This window comes from Zosterops lateralis (genome assembly GCF_965231275.1).
Source record: "Zosterops lateralis genome assembly, chromosome: 2".
NCBI lineage: Eukaryota > Metazoa > Chordata > Aves > Passeriformes > Zosteropidae > Zosterops > Zosterops lateralis.
Window position 1 is genome coordinate 101557794 of NC_139763.1, and position 23454 is coordinate 101581247.

The 23454-nt window shown below is 40.9% G+C and overlaps 1 protein-coding gene across 4 annotated transcripts in view; it reads right to left on the reverse strand.

Annotated features, from left to right (window-relative positions):
* UVRAG (UV radiation resistance associated) overlaps nt 1–23454 on the reverse strand; it is a 95933-nt gene extending 72479 nt beyond the window's left edge. The window contains exons 1-5 of one of the 4 annotated variants that reach the window (XM_083855898.1): nt 23354–23454; nt 8575–8692; nt 7106–7140; nt 5211–5372; nt 4313–4387 (exon numbers count right to left, since the gene is read on the reverse strand). In XM_083855898.1, coding sequence (XP_083712024.1) covers nt 4313–4387; nt 5211–5372; nt 7106–7140; nt 8575–8692; nt 23354–23434 — 471 coding nt within the window. In that variant the 5' untranslated portion in view covers nt 23435–23454. Of the gene's footprint in view, nt 1–4312; nt 4388–5210; nt 5373–7105; nt 7141–7167; nt 7251–8574; nt 8693–9320; nt 9459–23353 lie in introns of those variants that run through there. The other 3 variants (XM_083855899.1, XM_083855900.1, XM_083855901.1) reach the window with 3 other exon arrangements.

Here is a 23454-nt window from a genome sequence, read left to right on the forward strand (position 1 = left end):
TTTTTATGCACAGAAACACTGAAAAGTGCAACTGACAGCACTGCCATTCTTCAGCTTCAGACCTGAGAGCCCACTCAGTCACGTACCAGAGGATTACATGAACATGAGATAAAGCTCTATCCTTTATCCATGCTGTAACACATTAAAAGATCAAAGTAATCTTAGTTTTGAGTGATGTGAACAAGTTTCTGGAAGTTACAAAGTAAGAATGACGTAAGGTTGTTCTTTTAAGAGACCAAAGTATCCATTCTGCACAAAAGGTATCAAAACAGCAACAGACAAACAGCAATTCCTCATGCTGCAAATGTCAGATATTGAGCTTTTCCATATCAGGCACAGTCACACAAACTCCTAGAAAAGTTGCAAACTCTTTTGCGAAGTGTTGCTTTACATGATAAAGTAAATGTTACGCAGGTCAAGCCACCTGGCAGCACTGTCAGAAAGATTATGGATGTCAGGAAAAAAAGCACTTTAGTGTATAAAGCAGCCCCATCTGGTACCTGTGATCAGCCAGCTTTCCAACAGATAGAGATGGATTCTGAGTACTACAATCCCGGCCTAAAGACCCTTTCCTGCCTCAACAGGAGACTGTCTCCCTACAGAAGATGTTGAAATTCAAGAGTTAAATGTCAACATCTCCTGACACAAGCCATCTCCTAACCACAGGCCATACAGCAGACATTCTTTTCCACCAAAAATATGGTTCCACCTAAATAAACCTGAGATATACACACTAGGTAGCACATCACACTGCTACAGAGGCATCATCTCAGCAGCTCTCTAAGCTCCTCATTTCCGTACCCAAGACAGTGGATGCTAAATGCTGAAATCCAGACATTTCTCCATTAAAAAACACCACAATAAAAACATCTTAATGTCTGAAAGAACTAGGATGGTGGAAAACTGAAAATACACAAGGTACCAGCATCATCATGCCCTGTCTCTGGAAATGTTCAAGGCCATGGAAATGTTCAAGGCCATGTTGAATGAGGCTTGGAGCAACCTGGTCTAGTGGAAGGTGTCCCTGCCCATGGCAGGGGGGTAGAAGTGGATAAGCTTTAAAGTTCATTCCAACCCAAACCATTCCAGGATTTTACAGCATCAAGTTGATGGCATTTCAACAAACACTGCCTTCAGAAAGCAAAGTGCAACATTTCTCAGAGAACAAGAGGACTGACCTAGAATAACTGGTTTCAGGAGTGAAAGAATTTGCAGCAGCAACCTATTTCAGCCTTTTCTTTTTCCCCGTACTACAGTGTTGAAAAGAATTTTCCAAACAATCAGGCACCAAGTGGTGTATGCAAGCTGTTCTACCCTGAGGAAATTTGCAGAACATGTAAGGGTTTCAGACTTAGCTATTAGGAAGTTTACCCTCTGAAAGAGGAGTGTGTCTTTTTCTCTGCCATATTTACTAGATATAGCCATATGTACTTGTAAACACACAAAAAGGCTTTGCTTATGCAAAGTGGCAGGATCTAGCCACTAAAAATACTTAAAGAATATGCATATGTGGGGAAGACTGACTACATTGATGGAGATCACAGACTGAAAAAAGAGAGAGATGCACCTTTCCAAAGATGAGGGTCTTTCCTTCTTGATGGTTGAAAATGAAGCAACAATTCAGCATCCCTGAAAAATATAACTTATGTTTCTCTTCCCCATGCCTCTGCAACCTCCAAGCTACAGAGAGTTGTATTGACTAGTTCTGCTTTTACTTCAAGGAGAAATTAGAAAGCTGGTCATTAACTAGAAGCTACACTTGCTTCCCTCAATGCACTTTCTGAAAAGGTATCTCTTTAGAGTAGATCTCTTTAGGCAGAACAAGGGTGAGTTCTACCAGTTGGAAGCAGCAAGCATAAAACAGTTGAAAGGCAATCTGTAAGTCAGGAAGGCATTGAGGAAACCAGAGGATGAGAAGCCTGGCTTTAGGAAAGCTAGTATAGCATCCAGAATTGATTATGTTGAACCTGAGTAAATACTGGTTTTACACACACACATGAAGCCTCAGACAAAACCAAACAGATTCAAAAAGCTGCTCAAGGATCAAGAATACTTTAAATCCAGGTTAACAGCTTCAAAATAAAACCCTGAAGCACAAATCTACCTTATCTAAACATTGATCCAGTTCAAGCAACTCCAAATAAAAGTTCAGTATGTGATTAGTAGAGAGGATGAAACAAAGAGGAGCAAGTGTTTCAGTGGTCCAGTGCCAGAGCAGAAACAGGAAAATACACTGGACGTGCTTCTAATCAAAGTAGCAGAATCCTGCTGAAATCTTCCAGCAAAATAATAATAAACTTGTTCAAGTTCAGAAGTTGGAGATACAATTATGTGCAAGTCAAATGTGATCAAGAACAAAGCAGCTATATTGGCAGCACACTTTTTATATCTACACTGAGAAGAAAAGCTGTAAACACTAGAAGAGTTACAGTCATACATCTATACTAAAGAAAGAGCACCTTTCTGTGTCCAGAAGGCATCCACAAAGGTTTTTGAAACCTTTGAAACCCAACCTTTTTCCTTGCCATAAGCTAAGTATCCATAGCAGTAAAAAACCTGCAACTTGACTAAGAACATGACTCAAAGAAAACTTTTTTGAGCATCTTGGCAACAACCAAGTTGCTGCTGGACAGAAGAGGTGGAAGAAAGTAAAGCTCCTAATACCTATATATTGTCAAAGATACAGAATTTTAAAGTTTTATGGCATCTCTAGAAAAAAAAAAGTGAAGAAACAGTGACAGTAACAATAAAGAGGCTCTAGCTATGGTTCTTTTTATTCAAGTAAGACAATTTCTATACTACAACTGTCTGGGATACTTAGAATTTCTCCATCAGTAATGCTACAAGAGTTTCCTACTTTGCTCCTCTACACCACAGGCTGCAACTGTATTTGCAACCAAGATATAGAATGAGGAACCTGCAGGGTGAGAGACCCCACCTGCAGCTGCCTCCAGCTCTGCAATCTCCAACATCAGAAGGACGTGGAGCATCCAGAGGAGGCCACAAATGGCTCTGAGGGCTGGAGCCCCTCTACTCTGGAGACAGGCTGGGAGAGCTGGGGGTGCTCAGCCTGGAGAAGAGAAGGCTCCAGGGAGACCTCAGACCCCCTGCCAGTACCTAAAGGAGCTGCAAGAGCTGGAAATGGGCTTTGGACATGGGCCTGGAATGACAGAATGATCCTAGTGGATCCTTTCCAACTCAGAATATTCTGTGACTCTGTGACAAGGGGGAATGACTTCACACTGACAGAGGGCAGGGTTAGATCAGATATTTCAAAGAAATTCCTCCCTGTGAGGGTGCTGAGGCCCTGGCACAGGTTTCCCATAGAAGCATGGCTGCCCCATCCCTGGAAGTGTTCTAGTCTGGGTTGGATGGGGCTTGGAGCAACGAGGTCTGGTGGAAAGTGTCCCTGCCCATGGCAGGGGGCTGGAACAAGATGGTCCTGAAGACCCCTTGCAACCCGAACAATTTTATTATAAGATTCTATAACCAAAACCAAGAAGTACCTTTAAACATTAAGATCTAGGGAACAAGTCCTGACAAAAATCAGAAAAATATAATGTTCCCATCCTCTAATTCAGGCCCAGGCTGTCAGTACTGAAATCCTGAAAATCTACAATTGCATCCTGCTTCAGGAAAACTGAATGCAGAAACTGAAGCTGTGTGTCAAGGAGTCAGTTCCTCTTCAAACAGGGACTCCTTAACACAACCTATCTGTACCACACTACTGCCACCAACAATTTGAGATGAAAAAACCCTGCCTGATGCACTATTTACAACAGGTAAGTTTAAACCTTTTCATCACAGTGAGGTAATAATTAGAGACAAAACTGGCTGAACAGGCACAAATACTACAGTGTATCTTTGAGGAAAATCCCATGGGGTAAAACAGGTGCAGCATGACCAAATAAATAGCTTTCCATTAAAGACCTACAAACTTTAGATTGATAATCAAAACTTTGTGGCTTTATATTTGCCTTGAAAATTACTCTTAACAACCACATTATTTTCAGTATGTCCTATGTTTGAATGAAATGCCTGCCTCAAAGAATACAGTCAGAGCTTAGTTTCAGTAACCAGAGGGGTTTTGGACCCCTAAATGCTACACTTTAAGTTATTTCAAAACATCACATATATCTGCACAACCAAGGCAAGATATTAGTTCATATCTGTCATGTCAAAAAACTATTCCTTCTCAAAACAAAGCATTTTAATGTTCTGAGCATCCAAATGTGAAAAATCAACCTCACAGGTTGAATTTCAGTTTGTCACCAGTACCAACAAGCCAGAACAAATACAAGACACCCTTTACCTTCTGTTCAAATGGAGCTCCATAATAACCATCATTGAGACCAAAAATAATCTCATTTGGGTTTCTTGCATGAATCTGTAGGGAATGAAGAAAACAAATCAGTTTACAGCCAGCTTACTACAAATTTTCACATCAAATGAGCACAAATTGCTCCAAGAGTCTAAAGCAGCTTTTCATCACCTATAATTCTAGAAGTACATAAAACCTCATTGAAAACTGAATTTAACCATGGAAAACCTGTTTGCTTCACAGCTTTAGCAATAGTCACTACATTCAGCTATTCTACTTTGAAATCAGACACACCAGACAGAGCATCTTTCCTATTACTGCATTTCCAGGTGACAAAAATAAATAAGATAACTGGAAACTAAACAGAGGTAAGACTCAAGAGCTTGGTCTGGAGAACAGAAGGCTCCAGGGAGACCTTATAGCCCCTGCCAGTGGCCCCAGGAGCCCCAAAAGAGCTGGAGAGGGACTTTGGACAAGGGGGAATAACTTCTCATTGCCAGGGGGCAGGGTTAGATGGGATATTAGGAAGAAATTCTTGGCTGTGAGGGTGGTGAGGCCCTGGCACAGGCTGCCCACAAAAGCTGTGACTGTCCCATGCCTGGAATTGGGCCATGATTGGCAGGGCTTGGAGCAGCCTGGTCCAGTGGAAGGTGTCCCCACCCATGGAAGGGGGATGGAACTGGATGATATTTAAGGTCTCTTCCAACCCCAACCCACTATAGGATTTTATGATTTAAAGCTCTGACGTAAATTAACAAATATCTGTAATCAAACTTTAAAATACAATCTTCAAACACACTCATTTCCTTTCTCAGCATTCTATATATGAATTCATCCAGATGTTTTGTTTCCTGAAGAAAAAAATTGAGAAAAAATGTTTTCATATTACCTGCTGGCCCACGTACTTTAACCCATCTAGATTGACCTTCCATTCAATCAAAAGCTGAAAGTGCTCCTTCTTGCCACCCCAGATCCTCACAACAAAACAAGAGACAGAGGTATCAAGATGATCAGGCATTATTCCAAAGTCAAGACTCCTCCATGTTGGATTCTAAGTATGCAAAGAAGGAAAAATACAGTTTAAACAAGCTGAAATTAGTCCATAAATTGACGATTCAAAAAGTAGCAAAGCCACCTCAAAGATTTTTAAAAATCTTAAGAATGAGGAACAGCCGCCATTTCAAGCTCTGCTGCTTCCTTCCTGTTTGCTTGAGAGAATTCCTCAGTTAAAAGGTACATGCTTGTAAAGTACTTCAGAAACTGTGAATGGGTTTTGCTTCTTTCCATTACAGGACATTAAAGAATTTACTTCAGAAATTACTAATTCAGTTTACCAAATCAGGAACTTTCAAAATGGAAGTAACATTTCTTTCACAGTTATAATTCAGTTTCTGAAAACCAGAGTATAGCTTGTATTCCCACAGTTAAATGGTGATATATTCCCCAATAACTAAATTTGCAGAACTTGCTGACATGTTTGTTCACATTCTTCTCCTCCTTGACTGATGCTCAATCCTCAAATGCTGTCACTAAAAGCTCATCTTTACTCCACATGATCAGAGTTACACCTGGAGCCTTTCAGAAGCAGCACACATTAAGGTAAATGGCAAATTCCACCATTCAGATTTGCAAAGATGATGATGTGTTCCGAGAATTTCCCTTCACCTCTAACAACATCCAAAGAACTGACCCAAGCTCTAACAAAACCAAGTCAATCCAACATTACTAGTGCCAAGAGACAACAGCGTGCTCAAAAGCAGAAATGGGAAATATTTATTTATATTTATTTCTCTCCCTCTTCTGAACACAGAAAGAGTAGCTCCTCCAAAACAAAAGACAGGAACTCAGCATCCCATGAAAGAACTCTCCTTCCCTTCTAGTGCTCAAGCAGCCTGGAAAAGGCCTAGCATCCCTTAATTGGGATGAGTCAATTTGAAATAGGATGCCTCTGAAAATAAGGGAGAAGCAAAGTTACCCACTAAGTATTACAGAAGAAATGCATTAATCAAGTCCCCCTAACAAGAAGGGAAATTTCATAGCTTTTCAGGCACAAGAATATCAGGTCATTAAAATTCCCATAGGTTATACACAGGATGTCCTCAAGAGATCTTTTATTCAGATTTTTGTCATTTCTTCTCTTATATCCTGTGGTCAGTTTCCCTTTTCATTTTTCCTTTTCCTGATTTAGAATAGACAGAACTAAAAATCCTAACAACTTAAGAGAGAAACTGGAGAAGTTAGCAGCCTCGAGTACAAGACAGCTTTTCCTTCATTCAGGAAAGTTTCAAAGCATTTTCCCAGGATGCTATAAATGGAGCAATTCTACCTTGTTAATGCAGGCATTAAAAAGTCTTCAGGAGGTTTTCAAACTCCTTTAGCCATTTGCAACTATTACCCTTCCTCATTTGCAATAAACTGTTCAGTTCTGGCCCCTTTATTCACCAAAACTGAAGAATTTAGAAAATCTATCACGATTTCAAACTTCGGTTTCTAACAGCTATTAGCTCAAAGAATGTACCTATATATCTGGCAGGCACACATCCCTTGCTGTTTTCCTACACAACATGAGGACGTTAATAGAAATCAGCATTCCTGCTACTCAGTAGCTCCCTATTCTAACCCTCATGAAAGTAATCTGAAAAGGAGAAGAACACAATGCTCCTATAACAGAACTGAACAGTGGAAAGACACATTAAACAGTTATGGTATTCAGCAGAGAAATCAATATACTGCATTAAATACACAATTTTGAAAACAAAGTTTTTCCACATTAAAGGAACTTACCAGAGAATTCTTGATCACCTCACTCTTATAAAATTCTAAAGAAAAATAAGCAAAAAAAGCACCTTTAGATTAGCTCAAACACTGATACAAATCTTAATATTTGAAACAGAAAAAACTAAAATAAGTAACAATCAAGAAAGACAAATGTTAGTGGATCCAGTTTATTAGTAACCCATTCATGAGATAGACTTTGAAACGCAGTCATGCTTTTGACTAAAATTACTCCTTCACACTTACTTATTACAAGTAATTATTTAAATTTAGTATTTCATCTTTATACCCATGATAATCCTCAAGGTTTACAAGGCTTCAATTTCTGAGGAGAGAACATGGCACGATACTTAACAGTATTTGGATGACATTTGCAAAAATGACTGGGTTTTCCACACACAACATCTTCCTGGAACACAGCAGCTTGGATAAATTAATTACAGCACTTTCCTGAGGAGCAATGGTGACCCTGTTTCCAGGTGCTCAGAGAGGGAACAGCCAAGTTACCTGACAGAGGTGCCAACAACCCTGTATTTAAATGAGAATAAGCAACTGCTGGGCACATGAACCTTGTCTTTCCCAGTCAAAGCAAGAGCTTAAGAGACTTTAGACAGACAGCCCTAGAGGCAGGGATACAGATTTTGTACATTATCCCAGCCCACTGGAGACCAAGGAAAAAGCTTTGATGAAGTGCAAAACAGTCCCTAACACCAAACCCTGCAGAAACAGTCATTAGTGACAGGTTTCATCAACTGCCACAACAAAGTCCAGGCAGCAAGCTCAAGTTTTGTATTCTTATCCTTCTAAAACATCAACCCGGGTAAAAAAAGCAAGACGAGATCTGTCACTGTGCCAGATGAAAATAAAATGTAAGAGAAAATCAAAATTCATCTCCAATCACACAAAAAGGAACATGAAAACATATTTTTAACAACATCTTTCCATAATGAAAAACAGTATATCATAGTGGGAAAGAAAAGCAAGACAGAGGAAACCAAATGCTCAAACACAAAGTTATCTACACCAGAAGAGATGCCTGGAGGCCTCACATCATTGGCTGACAATTCTATTTTTTGAAAATCTTGATAACAATATGTGCTAATGTATGCTCTGTAAAACAACTGGTATGCACAGAGTGGGACACTCTTCCCCACAAAAGACAACTAAAGCTCCAAAAGCTTTAACTTATATTTGCCCTTGAAAGTTCCCAATTTCTTACACCATTGCTCAGGGAAGAGCAGTGACAAAATAGGCTGATTTAAGAGACTACAAAACCAGTCATCTGTTTTGCCTCCTTGGCTGTTAACACTGAAAGCTTTCATGAAATTGAGGTAACTAAAGAGCCCTTTTCCCGTGTTAGCAAAGGTGATGTAACTAATGGCAGCAAGTTGTTAAGACAAAAAAAAAAGAAGAAAGAATTCATATCATAAGAATTCAAAGATTAGCTAGCAAAAAGGTTGAAAGAAAGCCTGGTTTACCTTTGTAGATCTTGGTGTTATCACACAAGTGAAGAGTGAAGTAGGTATCCAAGAGGCGATAACCATTCTTGTTAATGATGTTACGTGCAGCAATGTTCCGAAGATGACGAAGTCGGCGCTAAAAAAAAGGAAAAAAAATTTCGAAGAACTTTCTTAGATCGAAAATAAATTTTTCAAAGCCTTTTAATGATTCTCAATGTAAATTGATCAATGTGATCAATGTGATGTACAAAAAAAAATCCCACCAAACACTCAGTTTTCTGTCACAATGAAAGCATTAACAGCCAGGATTCAGCAAAGCCACAGAACAAACAACGAACACCTACAAGCTTGGATTAAGCAACACTGATATTCAAGAGAAGCTATTCTCACTCATGTCCTGTACATAATTTTTATCTCACATGACTAAATCACCCCAACTCTTCAAGCACTTTCAAGCAACTCTATGACACTACCAGCTTCAAACACAGCAGCAGCATCACCCAGATGTTTTGCACCATCACACTGGAAACACTTCCCAGCCAAAGCTATTTGCAACAAGCATTAATGGACAAAGAGCTCAAACAAACCACCACCTAACCCAGAGCCATAAGGAACTGGCTGAACAAAGCTTCCTGATTTCACAATAATCCTGGAAACTGCTCCAACAACCTTAAATAAAAGTAATATAATCAAAAGTAATAAAACCAAGATTTTCAGGGAAAATTTAGAGCACAGGGAAATTTGAGATTTTCACTGTCAGATACCATCTGCTGTGATGAGAGAATCCTTTTCCCTTGGAATGAATACAGTAGGATATGTCACTAAAATATTTAGTTTAAGTAATTTCGTTGAACTCCAACATTATCTTGATTTACTACAATACTACACCTTGAATTGAAATCATCAGATCAAATCAATCTCTCTCTCTCATCTGTACCCAACAGCTTTAATACCTGTGGCTAAGGTCTTAGCTTCAAGGCACACCACACCCATAATCTTTGCCAAATATTTTACATTATTAACTTCTTACAAAATTTAACTAGTTAACAAAGCAATTTTGCAGGATGGTCACACTTAAATCATTGCTTAGCTGTTGTTTCTATTTTAACTTCAAACAGGGATGTTGACAAATGGCTCCACATACTTTGTGGATCACCACAATCCACCAGCAAGCCTCAAACAACCGGTTTAGCACATACTTTTACCTCAGAGTTCATCTTACACCATTTTTTCCCAAAAGTGTCTTGATTTGTACGGCTGATTTGCATGGCACTTTAAAAGCTGATTGACCAACAGCACATCTTAAAAGCTTTTGAAACAAAAAGACAATTTTCCTGTTTGTAGCTTGCCTTGAAAGGTTTTTAACAAGAGTTGAAAGGCCATCATCTGTTTTAGAATCATAGTATGACACTATATCACTTACCACTCCAGTGATATATTAGTTTTCCTTCATGGAAAGGTATGAGGAATATTAAATTTCTGTTCATGTGACAGCCTAAAAATCACCAATGGATTAATTCCATTCAAAGACTATTTATGACTTAGACTGAAAACAGAGCCTGAGATAGGATGCCCAGGTACCTCTAGTATATACATGAACGACAAAATTAAAACCAAAAGATCCCAACCAACAAAAAAACATTCCGTGAGACTACATGGTCTTATTCTCTTAGAAACTGGTATCAAAAATGTCACCAGAAATATTAAGTCTCACTTAAAAGAAGCCACATGGACCTTTAACATTTTTTCACATCTAACCTCAAAGCTGAGGAGCTTTGCTGGCCGTTTTTATGTGCAACTGAAACAGCCCTTAAGAAACGGCTTTGAACATGCACTTTGCTATCTATAAAAATGATTCAAGAATTTTATGTGCCATCTCTCTTTTAATTAACATTATTAGCACAGAAATAAATCAGCTACCATGCTCGTTCCCTTAATATTTTGTATCTTTTTCTTTCCTTTCATCCTGTACAAAGAACAGCCCACACTGTACCCTAACAAAGAGGGCAACTTTCTCCAAGTCTCCTCAGGATTGCAAACTAATTTGTGCGCCTGCTTTAAGTAGCATGTTTCATTGATTAGCTCTCAAGCAAAGCCAAACAAGTTTCTTACCATTCACAGCACACAATGAGGTCAACAAAGCTCGAGGAAAAAAAAAAAAGCTGTCCATTGTCCTAACCTACACCTCCACCTCTGAAGAAGATGTAAGTCCTTATCTCCATGGTTTGTGACTTCCTTGCACCCTTCAGGGTCGGGGGGTTAAAGTCTCACTCCTCCTAAATCAGTTGGAAGAGGATCATTAAATTTGGGGCTATGAGACCACAACACAGTTCAGAACTCAATGTGCAACAGGTAATGAATGTCTATTTGAATCTCCAGCTTAGCCAGCACTCTCCTCCTATACATTTAGCCTGGCTGACAGGAACAAATTTCCAAATACACAGACAATTTATCATTCACATTCTTTAGTGTGAGGTCACAATGACAGAGACTTGAATCCTGATAATCAATCTTCCCATCTGCCCACAATGTTTGCTGATATTATACTGAATTATTCAAATTTCCTCAGAACTCTACAGAGGCAACATTCAGAGTTAATTAACCTCTCCTGATCAACGATAATTAGCTTCAACAACCTACAAAGACATACCCAAAGACAGCTGAAACAGGCTCTAGAATCCCTCAAGTGCTCTATTTTGTGACAAAGTAAATATTATTTTGAGGGAAGTTTTAAATCTCTAGTGTTACCCCCTGTGTGTGGACCCGACGTTTTCTGAGCCTGAGAATTTCTAGCTCTTCCCAAGGGAAAATTTTCAGCAGTTTTCTTTTCCCCAAAACAACCTTGTGTAAACAATGTTCCTTTCCCATAACAGCAGGTGTTGTTTGCTATTTCTGTTACTCAGCCAATGGGAGAGGTGTCAGCCCTATGGACCAATAATGTGCCTTCTTAGCACAGTGTGTTATAAAAGGGCTGAATAAATTGTAAATAACCTTCTGATTTCTACTGCCTTCTGACTGGAGTCAAGCATCTTTATTTCGTGTCCTATTGCGAAACCTATGCATTTCATATAATTTTGTGCTGGAGACATGGGAATACACAAAACAAAAACCCCACTGTGCTGCAGCTCAGCCAGCACTGGCATCAGCCAAACACTGCCAGCCCCCAGCACTGCATCACTCTTTCTTATTCTTTCCACCACAACTAAGCACATGTGCAGCTGCTCACAGAATCCTATCTGGCAACCAACCTGGATGGAAACTAAACACCTCTCCCTTTTCCTGGGGTAGTTTCACCAGCTCAGTTCCTCAATATGGTTCACCACGTGGCCGGACAAGCAGCTGGGCAGACCAAGGAGGCTGAAGGCAGAGAACTGCTGGAATGAAACCACCAGCCAGAAGTGCACATGGAGCAACAGAGCCTGGCACTGCCACGGGGAGCCAAGGGGAAAGCACTTTGCAATGAGGTACCACAGCATTTCAAACTGCAAAAGCGACTCTTTTTAGAGAATAAATCAGTACACTCTATGTTGAATACAGTAGCTGCAAATAATACACAATTCTTTCATTTCCTCTTCCTTTCAGGTGAAATGCTAAAAAGGGTCCCTTTTCTTTAGTGACAAGTTTCAGCTATTTTGCTCTTTCTATGAAAGTGTCAAGAAATCTTCATCATGAGGGTGGATTCCCCCAGGATAAGATGTGCTGCAGCCAGAACAGTCATTCCAATAAGCCCCTAAAAATCAAAATACAAGGGCTAAAAAACAATGCAAGTGCCTTGGCAGCCTCTTGAGTCACTTAACTTCAAAAAGGCCAGTGTGAGTGCAAGATAGCAGAGGACCTGCTATCTTAAAAAAAAAAAAAAAAAAAAAAAAAAAAAAAAAAAAAAGAAAGGCAAAATACAGAATGAGTATAGCTAATTTTCACCACTATCTCCTCCAAGAGTTTACAGTTTACCAGCAACACAGGACTGAAGACCTCAGACATCTACAGCAAGTATCTTAATGAGATATCCTACAATAAAAAAGTCATTTTTGTAGAACTAATACAATGGAAAAGGTTATTTACCTTTCCAAGGGCTCTCAATTCAGTACACGCAGCCTTAACAGTGGCATATCCAGATCAGTGCTTAGCATGGTAGTACAGCAGGTCTAACAGCTCATTCTAGGGGGTTTGTGACACAAGTAATTTTGGTTACAATTGTCCCAGACCTTGGCAATTCCCAAGGAAGCCAATGGAGCAGTAAAATCACACTGCAGGCCTGGTTATCTTTTGCTTTAATTGCCATTCAAAGTTGCATTTGATTGAAAGCAACTGCTATATAGCAGCTACATGTTGACTCACATGAAAGAAATCAGTGCTTGCTTCTGTGTTGACGATGATAAATGACTGCAAACCAGGATAAGAGATCTACTAATTATCCATTAGGAGAAATTCTGAGTAGCTTGTATTTTAAAAACATTGCTGCATGTAAAGACAGCACAAGTTATAAGCAGACAGCTACCTCAAAGATACACAAAAAGTCTGATCAAGAAAGCTGTAGGAGAAATCAGATGAGCAGCAAAACCACCCCTGCTCGGCAATTACCAGCTTCACCCAAAACTCAGAGAAAGTGAGGCACTCCATTTTCATCATTCTGAGGAACTATTTGCAGTTGTGTAATATATCTGGTGTTCCCATTCAGTGACTTTCTGGAAAACCCCTCAAGATTTGCCACAGGCCATAAACAACTCACACTGCTCCAGAATCAAGTATTTTCATAATCAACCTTATTAAGGGGGCTCTTTCATCAGATGATTCCAGACAATCTTCCAAGTCTTTTGAGGTCTAAAGGACTGAAACTGTCTGGTCCCTTCATGCTTAGTTCCCTCAACACTAAGATACCATAATCTTTCACTATCTCTCCCTAGAATGCCACCTTCAGTATCCTGATGGACGTTCCCATCCTGCACAATGTGCTTTATGCAGTCTTATGGTGAGGGTCAGAAAATTGAACCAAGGTAAAGCTGCCAAAACCACAAGTTACTAAGGGTAACTAACTGGGTAAGTAAGGGTAACATCTGGCTAAGTTCCTCCAATTCAGCTCCCTACAGCTACACAGATGTGCCCATCACAAAAGAGGACAGAGCAGGCAGACTTCAACATTTAAGTCTCTTTACAGCTTAAGCTGATCCAGACACCACTCTGCTTTCCTCCAAGCCTGAGAAACAGAAGTGATAAAGCTATTCACTGTTTTCTGTCTAATAATCTGGTATAATTAATAAAAATCACTGCAGAGATGATGCAGCAGGGAGGTAAGAAAAGGGAGTAAGTCAAATGAGAGAGAAGTGCACTGTTGTTAACACAAGGTCTGGATTGTTCACGGCAGAAGAACAGGACCATCTACAACAGCCTCAAGTATTCACAGAATTCATCATTATTTGTTCAAGGTCATACAACGGGTAGCTAAAGCAAGCATGGAGAGTTCTGACTCCTCTTCCATCTTAACACTTCATTATTCCCTTACAAGAATCTGATGACCCCGGGAAAAAAAAAAATAATGTCAGTACATCCAAGCTGGATGAGAACACAGCCAAACTCCATTTTCTATTTCTGGTACTCAGCCATCACACTGACTCTCTGGCTCTGGCTCCACACATCAGTTGGGAAGCTCAGGCCACTAACATGGGCAACAGCAAAGCCTTCTAATCACAGGAGGCTATCGGGGTATTGGCAGCTGAGATGATCTAATGGCTCACAGCTGGGAACAGGGGGAGCTCTGTCCCACATCTGCCTTCCCCCAGTAGCTTGATCTTCCCTCTTTAGCACTGGCTCTTTTAGCAAAGCTGTTCATGAAATCTACTCTCAGCAGGCCCTTTGACACGTTAAATAAATTTGCAAAGCTGTCAAGGGAGTATCTGAACTTAAGAAAGGCAGGCAGCTTGGTTTCTTCCAACAAGAACCATCCAAGATGCCATCAAACAGCCCCTCTGAATGGAGGGTTTGGCTGAAAACCTCCAGGTGTTACTGACCGACAGTGGGCCCACTGTACCTACGGCCACAAGCAAGTTTCAGAAATTCTATCAGGTAGATTTAAGAATTTTATAAATAGGAACACATTTTCCAGAATGAAGCTTAAATCCAATTGCCCAGAAAGAAAGTTTTATACATCTGTGACTGAATTTGAAAAAGGCTGCCCCATGCACCCATTCCTGATGACTTTCCATACAACCAATGCAATCAGAAACTTACTTTTGCCTGAAATGTAAATGCAATGGTAAAACCAGCATTAAGAAAGTTGGGAAGTCATCTTGTACAAGCAAAGTAGAAGTTTACATAAATTACTTAGTCCAAATTCACCAAAATTATATCACTGCTTAGGGTTCTCTCAGAGGCCCGATGAGCTGAAAAGCAATTATGTAGTCCCAGAACAAAGAACTTTCAACACTGGCTAAAATTTCAGCACCAGATCTCCTTCCTTAGCCTTTAATGGAGTACCCTCCTTATCAAACAGTTTTTAATCAAGACACACACCAAGACAATCTTCATCTCTGGGCACCATTTCTATTTTCCAACTGGTGCCCTCTTCACAATTCTGTCAAGTAAATTCCCTAAATTCTTTTCAGACAAGGATCAGCTCTGATCTCTGTCTAAGATGGTACAAACTCTGTTTTTGCCTGGCTTTCACATGAATTCCATAGCTTGGTTCCTTGTTTTATGACCAACAGAAGCTCTGGAAGAATTTAAGCAAAATCCTTCCAACTATTTTAGCGTTAAGGCAGGAGGCAAAGATTAGTTAGGAACACAAATGTTACTACAGCAAATCTAATTTTTTGAACAGACCTGAGCTTACAATGTCAGCTATTTAGACGCCTGGATATTAGTCAGAATTAAGTCATATTAAAACAGAGGGCTCTGTGTGTTTTGTAGCTCATAGCAGACAGGTTGAGGTGGGTATTTTTCTTAAAAAGCATAAAACCTCCAGCCTTGAAACAAAAAACCCCCACCAAAATATGATCTACATTTAGCCAACATGAGTAATATTTATCACCACAGCACTGCTCTACACCTCCACATTAACACCTTCCAACTTCCTCAGATTTTCACTATTTGCTTTCACATCTCTGTGCCAGTTTGAATATTATAAAGCAATCACACGATCCAATCTCTTGGAAGTCAAATGGTAGACAAGAATTCATACCCAATATCATGTAAGTTTTCAAGCTGCCTCCTTTTTCAATTTAGTATCTTTTTTTTTTTTTTTTTTTTTTTAAGTGGAGCATATTTCACAGAAGGTTTGGGTCAACTCTGCTGCAAAAACATAAAGCTTTTAATATCCAAAAAATGTACATGGGAAGTTTAGGCACTACTCAGATGTATGTTTACTTAAAACCACTGGAAGGGCAAGAAAATGCTTGTACTCCAATTTGCACATTTGCTAGGAAGATTTATGAGGTTCACAATTTAACAGTTTTCCACAGTTCAGAGTCAAGAGAATCAAATGGACTTTCAGATCTACTTCTGATGCAAAGCAGAAGCATTTGATGTGCAATTTTGTGGGATACACCATGAGGACATTTTTATGAATTCTATTTTAATGTCTTCTAGCACACACTTGAAGACAGCAAGGCCCTCAAAGCTACATAGTCATAATTAGTTCATATACAGCCATAATTAGTTCAATGAATGACTTGTGGTTGTCCTTATAACTCTGCCTCCTTCATATCTCCATTTCCTCATGTCAAGTGATCAACAGCCATGCAGAAATTCCTGTCCCTTTTTAAGGTTTAGCTACTTTCTTGCAAGTGCCTTTACAGAACTATTTCTACTAGGAATCAGAACTGAGGACAACACTACCTCAAAAATGCTCTGCAGGAACACAACTGCACAGTTTTTTCCTTTGAAGGTGCAACATGCTCACAATACATCACATACCTCACATTCTCAAAGATCTTATGCAAGGAACCAGTCACTTGAACCTGTGCAGAGTGATTTACCCAGACTAAATAACCACAGAAAAGTCAAAGCCTAAATAGCCACAAGAAAAATCAAAGCTATTTCATCAGTATAGGCTCCAAGTTTTCCGAGATGCACATTGGTGAATTTTCGTTTACAGTTCCTTAAATCAAAGTAACTCCTTTCCTTTAGGCTTCTGGGCAGCTGAAAGGCTTTTGAAAGTTTCCCTTAAGAAGGAAAAGAGTTATGAAACTTTTCCATGAATACATCAAGGGTCAATTCAAATTTCTAATCATCCTTATCCCACACCATGGCTACTCCTACTTCTGTGTTATGCTGAGAGCTTCACCAGGGACAGTCAGGAAATGGAAGATGGAAGACATCAAGTCTGCCCTAATTCACACAAGAAAAAAGTGAAAACAGGAAGAAATGGAAACAGGAAGAACAAGGAATATCTCAATACTTGACATGGCCCGTGCAGAACTATAATTATTTTCCAGCTATCTGAATGCAAAACAGCCCTTTGGAAGATCAGTATGGAGTTAAAGAATGCAACATCTGAAGCCAATGTCTGATCTAACAAAGTATGTTAATTTATGGCATGATCTGCTTCTTTAATACTAATTAAAGAAACAGTAGCATCAGAAAATAATGAAAACAGATTACTATACTGTAACTGAAAAAAGCTTAAGACTATGTATTACTTTTGAAAGACAGCTGTGTTCTCTGGTCTGTCCTCCCCTGTACCCCTCCTACGAGTTAACCCTCTAAACTTCTTCCTCACCAAGTAACTGCATTTACACTGAAGGCCAACTCAGAACTCAACTTCTACACCCATGAAATTATGTAAACAGCTGGTAATTGTTCAGCTGCCACAAGAAATCTTCGCTTTGTACCACATAATCACATGCAGAAAATCAACACTACTTACTTTAGAGTCCAAAAGGAATGAAAGAACTAAGACTAAAACTGATGTAAGCTCATGATATTCACATGACTCTCTAATGTTCTGCACCTTTATCCTTTTTCCTACATCCAGAATTTGTGCTAATGTTTGCAGAAGATTATAAAAGCCCGTTATTTAAAACATATTGTAGGGGCAGGTACAGAAGACATTCAGTCTTGGGACACAAACAGGATAGCTGGTTAGGCGTGGCAAAACAAGACTCAATACACAGAATTAACTTAGACATAATGTTAGCAGGAAGGCTTCAAAAGCCAAATCACGAGCCTATGCAGGGTCTTGGGCAAATGAAGTTCTCTCTGTGTATTGTTTCAACAGCTGTGTTTGGTTATGGTCACTGTAACATCAAGAGTGACAGATCCAGCAAGCTGGCAAACACCACAGATCCAAAGAGTAAGTAAGAACTGTCAGTAAACCCTAAAAAATTTTTACTCTAAACTATGGTTAAGAAAATTTTACAAATATTGCCAACTGGCCAAAGCTCTTCTTGCTAGGTGTTTACATGAGATGCAAATAATAGGAAACTAGAAAACTAGACAGTCTTTCGATCTTTAACTAAAACCTTTCAGAAGAGCTAGCTAGAAGTAATACTCTTCCTTATTGATGTTTTTCTCTGAGTTTGTCTAAGTATTTAGTCTCAAGATGAAAGACAGAAACTGTAGCTGCTTCTTTGACACAGCATAGGAGCTAACCCACCAGACAGAAAAGAGAATATCAGGGGGCAAGCCCCACCTCACTAATAACACACTGCAGCAGTTGAGAGAAGTCCCTTAAGCCTCTTAACACGACCTTGGGGAAGGGAGCATTAGTCCACATCAACTGTGGGAATAACCTGGGAATATGAAGATGATACTCAGAAGGAAGGAAGCAACCAAAAAGGAAACAGGGCCTTACAGAACCAAGGGTACCAACAAAATCAAAGCAATGGCAATTCTGACCTTTAAGAAGCACTTAAGGATGCTGTAGGTTGCACAAGCAAATACCATATGATGATGAATAACCTGAGGCATATTAATGCTTATCTTGCTGCTGGATGATAAATCAAGAGCAAATAAGTCAGTTTACCTTCATAAATGAGACTTTGGTCTTTAGCTAGCAAGTTGCTCGATTAAGAGCATTCCATAAGCCACCACAAACATCCCAAATAAAGCAGGAAAACCAATCTAGTACAATTTCTGGACATAACAGTCCACAACAGATCATATGGTCTGCAAAACATACCTGCAATCCCTTATGGAATACAGGTAGGACACCACAGACAGCAAAACTCCAGCCCCAGGTTAACAGCCAGCCTTTGGGGCTAAAATAACAATTTTCCAGTAACTTCACAACTCCTCCTCCTAATTTGTCTCTAATAAACACTACACATTGATACAGCTGGGTATGGATACAACTGAATAAGACCAGCGGGTCACAGCTCACACTGTGGTGTTTCACTGGAGCAGCAGTTCCCTCCCACTCAGCATTTAAAGACAGTGTGTGTCAAAGAGAAGTGAAAGCAATATTCCAATACAACACTTTCCATTCACTATCTTGATTCCCCCCCTTTCCTCATATTTTGTAGGAAAGGAGAAGTAAAATATTTAAGAGTTAGACTTTTTTTTCCATATAACTCAAGAGAATATGCAACAAAAGTAATATAAAACTATTGTTTAAAAAGATACTATTTTCTCATTGTTTAAAGTCTTATTCATGTGCACCCCTTGGCCCATACAGTAACTTTTTTCACTTCTACACAAGACCCCTCAAACACTTTTGCCAGCACACTTTGAATCATCCCCTTCTGCCACGTTGCCCAAAATGCTGTGTATGAGTGATACACACCTTTAAAGAGATAAACTAAGTTGAATCTGGCAGGGAACACAAAAGAAGGGCTTCTCCACGTATGTTACCCAGAAAAAGAAAGTCAAAGAAGGTGTTACCCCCTGATAAATAATCCTGGAAAACTGGTAACAACTGATGAGAAGGCTGAGGTACTCAACAAGTGTTTTGCTTCAGCCTTCAATGACAACCTCTCTTCCTGCACCTCTTGAATGCAGGGGCAGTAGGATGGGGACTGGGGGAACAAAGCCCCTCACACTGTAAGATCAGGTTCATGACCACCTGAGGAACCTGAATGTGCACAAGTCTATGGGACCTGATGAGATACATCACAGAGTCTTGAGGGAACTGTCTGATTTAGTTGCCAAGTCACTCTCCATGATATTGGAAAAATCGTGTCTGTCAGATGAAGTCCCAGGTGATTGGAAAAGGGGCAGCATAGTACTCATCCTTTAAAAGGCCAGAAAGGAGGACCCTGGGAGCCACCACCCTGTCAGCCTCACCTCTGTGCCTGGGGAGATCACAGAATAGATCCTCTGAGAGGCTGTGCTAAGGCACACGGAATTCAGGGAGGTGACCTGAAAGCCGTCACAGTTTCACCAGAGCAAAGTCCTGCCTGACCAACCCAAGGGCCTTCTATGATGGGGTGACCACACCAGTGGACATGGGAAGAGTTACAGATGTCATTTCTCTGGACTTCTGTAAAGCCTTTGACATGGTCCACCACAATATCCTTCTGTCCAAACCAGAGTGATGGATTTGATGAGTGGACTGTTAGATGGATAAGGAATCGGTTGCACGATCAAATCCTGAGGGTAGAGCTGCTCCCAGAGTTAAGCTAGTATGGAAGCCACAGGAGCCATGTATGCTGAGCACTGCTCCTGGACTCTCTAAAAGTGCATAGAACTCCAACTGGACCTTTAGGAATCCCAGCCTTAATGTTAATGGAGGCTACAGAGTGTCCTTGAGAAGTTTCACTAACGGGTTGCTTTGCTTTGCTTTGCTCTACCCTAAACATCCACTCCTGACACCTGCAGCTGAGCCCTCATTGCTGCTCCTCTCCACAGAAACTTTCACTGTCTGTCAAGAGATGTCTGTGAACTGAAAGACACAGAAAATACTGGGTCACTTGGTCTGACACCATGCATGGCTGTGCACAGGGGCACAATTTACCCCTTCCCTCTTTACCACCACACCCACACTCAGCAGATACATCTCCCTCCCTCACACACACCCTCCCCAGGCACTGGTTCTGGAGTCCATGACTGTGTGCTTTCCTGTCACTGGACAGCCACACGTGAAATCTGTCTGGCCAGCAACCAGCACAGTAGCATTCAACAGATCATTTGACTGTGGCATGACTCCTCTCTACATCCAGGCTGCATTTTTCTGTCCAATCCTTTCCACTGAGGATATATAAGAATCTGAAAGGTTTGGATCATCCAACCCCTCCATTGCTTTGAACTGCTTATAATGATAGGATTGAACAGTTTGTTTTGAGCATTCAGAAATCCTTAAGTTATTGTGGCACTCCCAGTTTTCTTGCGTCAAGCAACTGGGAAGAGAGATTACACTAAAGAATCTCTGCTCCTGGAGTGTGATTATTTCACATTTTAAGTTCTGTTGTGCTCACTCTCACAGCAAAGGGAACAATATCCTAACACAATTACTAAAAGATTCAAAGGGGAAATTTATGTTTAATCACATGCATTTCTTTACAGCCATATCCTCTATTTCTCTTTCTTAAAACACAGACCACCAACAGCAAAAGGCATTCTCTGCCCCAGTCATCCCACCAGGCAAAAAAAGTTAAAGAGGTCAGACAGTTTTGACATAAGAGTGATCACAGTAGAAAAATGTTTTGGACTTAATATTTCACTCCTGCAGAAGTGTCAGAAGAAGGAATGTTGTTTTCTAATCAATGTGAATGTTACTGGAACAATTAAAGCCAGACTAAACCCAAAATTACACTGTCAGTACTTCTGCCCCTAAAAAGTCACTTCAGTCATTAAAAGCCCTCATCTTGAACTCACAGTTGAGAAATTGTCTTCAGAGAGATTTATAGCCATAACTCAGACCATCCTGCTCTCCATCCTTATAATCAAAAAAAATGTAGCACTGGGTGTTCTAGAGAAAGCTGCCTACTGAAACAAATCACCAAGTTGATTTCTGTGCTGGCACACAGCAAATAATCCCCTTGCCTTACACAGCACCACACAGCCTGGATCAGCCAGACTGTGGCATTACAGAGGTGGCACAACAGGAATGACTTTTCTTTTTCATAATTCTGCAGTAAAATAGCTCCAAGTATGCTGAGCCACTTCAAGGTATCTTGCAGTTCAGCAACAGACTTTTGAGCTGAGATAATACAGAGAAAGAGGGTGATTTGCTATCAGTGTGTTCAGCTGAGCTTCTCAATTTGATTCCAAGTACAGACACAGTACACAGACCCCTCAGCACATGGTCCCTGTGTTGGCAGAGCACACAGCACAACAATACCTCAGTCTCTGTCACAGCCTTACACTTGCTACAATTAACATACAAGCACCCTCCATAAATATTTACTCAACTGGAACAGGCCATAATTGATGAGTCAATTTCTGTTCCTAGGAACTCCTATAAAAGTTTCTGCTCCTAGGAGAAAAAGCCTGTGTTTTGGTCTCACTTTCACAAACCAAGTCCAATGACTAATATCTCAGGCTTCTCCCTGCAGCATTCATTTGGTCCTTGCACAAGCCTGAGAAAGAATAAAACCAAAAATTCAGCAAGGAGAAGGCCATGCTTGATCTCATGGACAATGCACTGTTTCCTGTTCATAGAGAGTAGCATTCATGTTTATGTCTATTAACACAGAGCACACCCACATTTCAGAACAAGCACTTGCTCACAAATTAGGGTCGGGTGGCCAACAGTCACCTCCATTCCCTCCCTTTGCCCCTCAGTGGATGTCTCCTAGAACAGGTTTAACAAAAGAGCAGTTATTGATCCACTTCAAGTTAACATCTACTGATTTTTTCTCTAGGTACTGTTTATATTCCCACCTGGTAACATGTAGCTCAAGTAACACAGACTGTTTATCTACCTCGTAATAACATAAACTGCACTGAGTCAATGAGCCAAAGCAAAAAAACTTGTATCTTACAGAATTTCTAAAGAAAAGCAAAATTTTGCTTATTACTCCCACCCTCACCACTACTGCTCCAGCTCCTGTATAATCAAAGTCATCAGTTGCAGGAGGAAAAAGGGGCACAGAGTTGGTTTGATAGAGATTGCTAAATACTTAGGCAGAACCTAGTGTTCCTTGCTTGAAATTCATGCTCTCCAAAATTAAAACGTGTGTCAAATGCCCAGTAAACCAAAAGTCAATTATCAGCAAAACAGGAAAAAGTGAGTTAGCTGAAAGAAGGGTGCAATGGGGAAGAGAATATTTCACCACTTTTCAGAATACACCTCACGTTATATCCACATTCGCTCCCCACCTCGCCAAGAGGAGGAGGAGAGGGACACCCCAGCTGCCTCACGAGGTGCCCAAGTTTAACACCGACTTCCAGGGTGTTATTCCTGCTGTAACTCCCACCTTTAGCCTGCTCCAGATCCTCTGCAGGCACAGAAGTAGTTCCTGGGAGAGGAAACACCATCTGACTCCCCCGGCAGAGAGGCACCGACCCCTGGCCCCATGTTTCCTCTTGCCTTCCTACCAACCTAAGAGAAAGGCGCTCAAACTCCCCCTTGCCTCAGGGACAGCCCTTCCACCAGCTTGGGGACTCTACCTCAGCTCCCTCAGAGCATGGAGCACCTGTGCACCACCTCACCTCAGGGCACCCCCACCTCAGGGAGCACCCCCAGTCACGGGAGGGAGCAACACCTGCACCCCCCAGCTCAGGAAACATCCCCCTTCACCCCAGAACACCCCACACCTCATCAAGCACGCCCCTGTGCACACCTCAGGGCATCCCACGCCTCAAAGAGCACATCCCCTCCATCTCAGAGCACCCTACACTTCGGGGGACGCCCCCGATTCACCCCAAGCCACCCTCCTCCGCCTCAGCCCCCTCCGAGACCCGCCCCGAGGCCGCGCCGTACCTGCTGCGAAGGCAGCTCCACATGCAGGGCGCGGGCGGCGGAGCCAGGCGGTAAGGCGGCGGGGCCGGCAGCCGAGGTCATCCTCACGCAGGGTCCCCGCT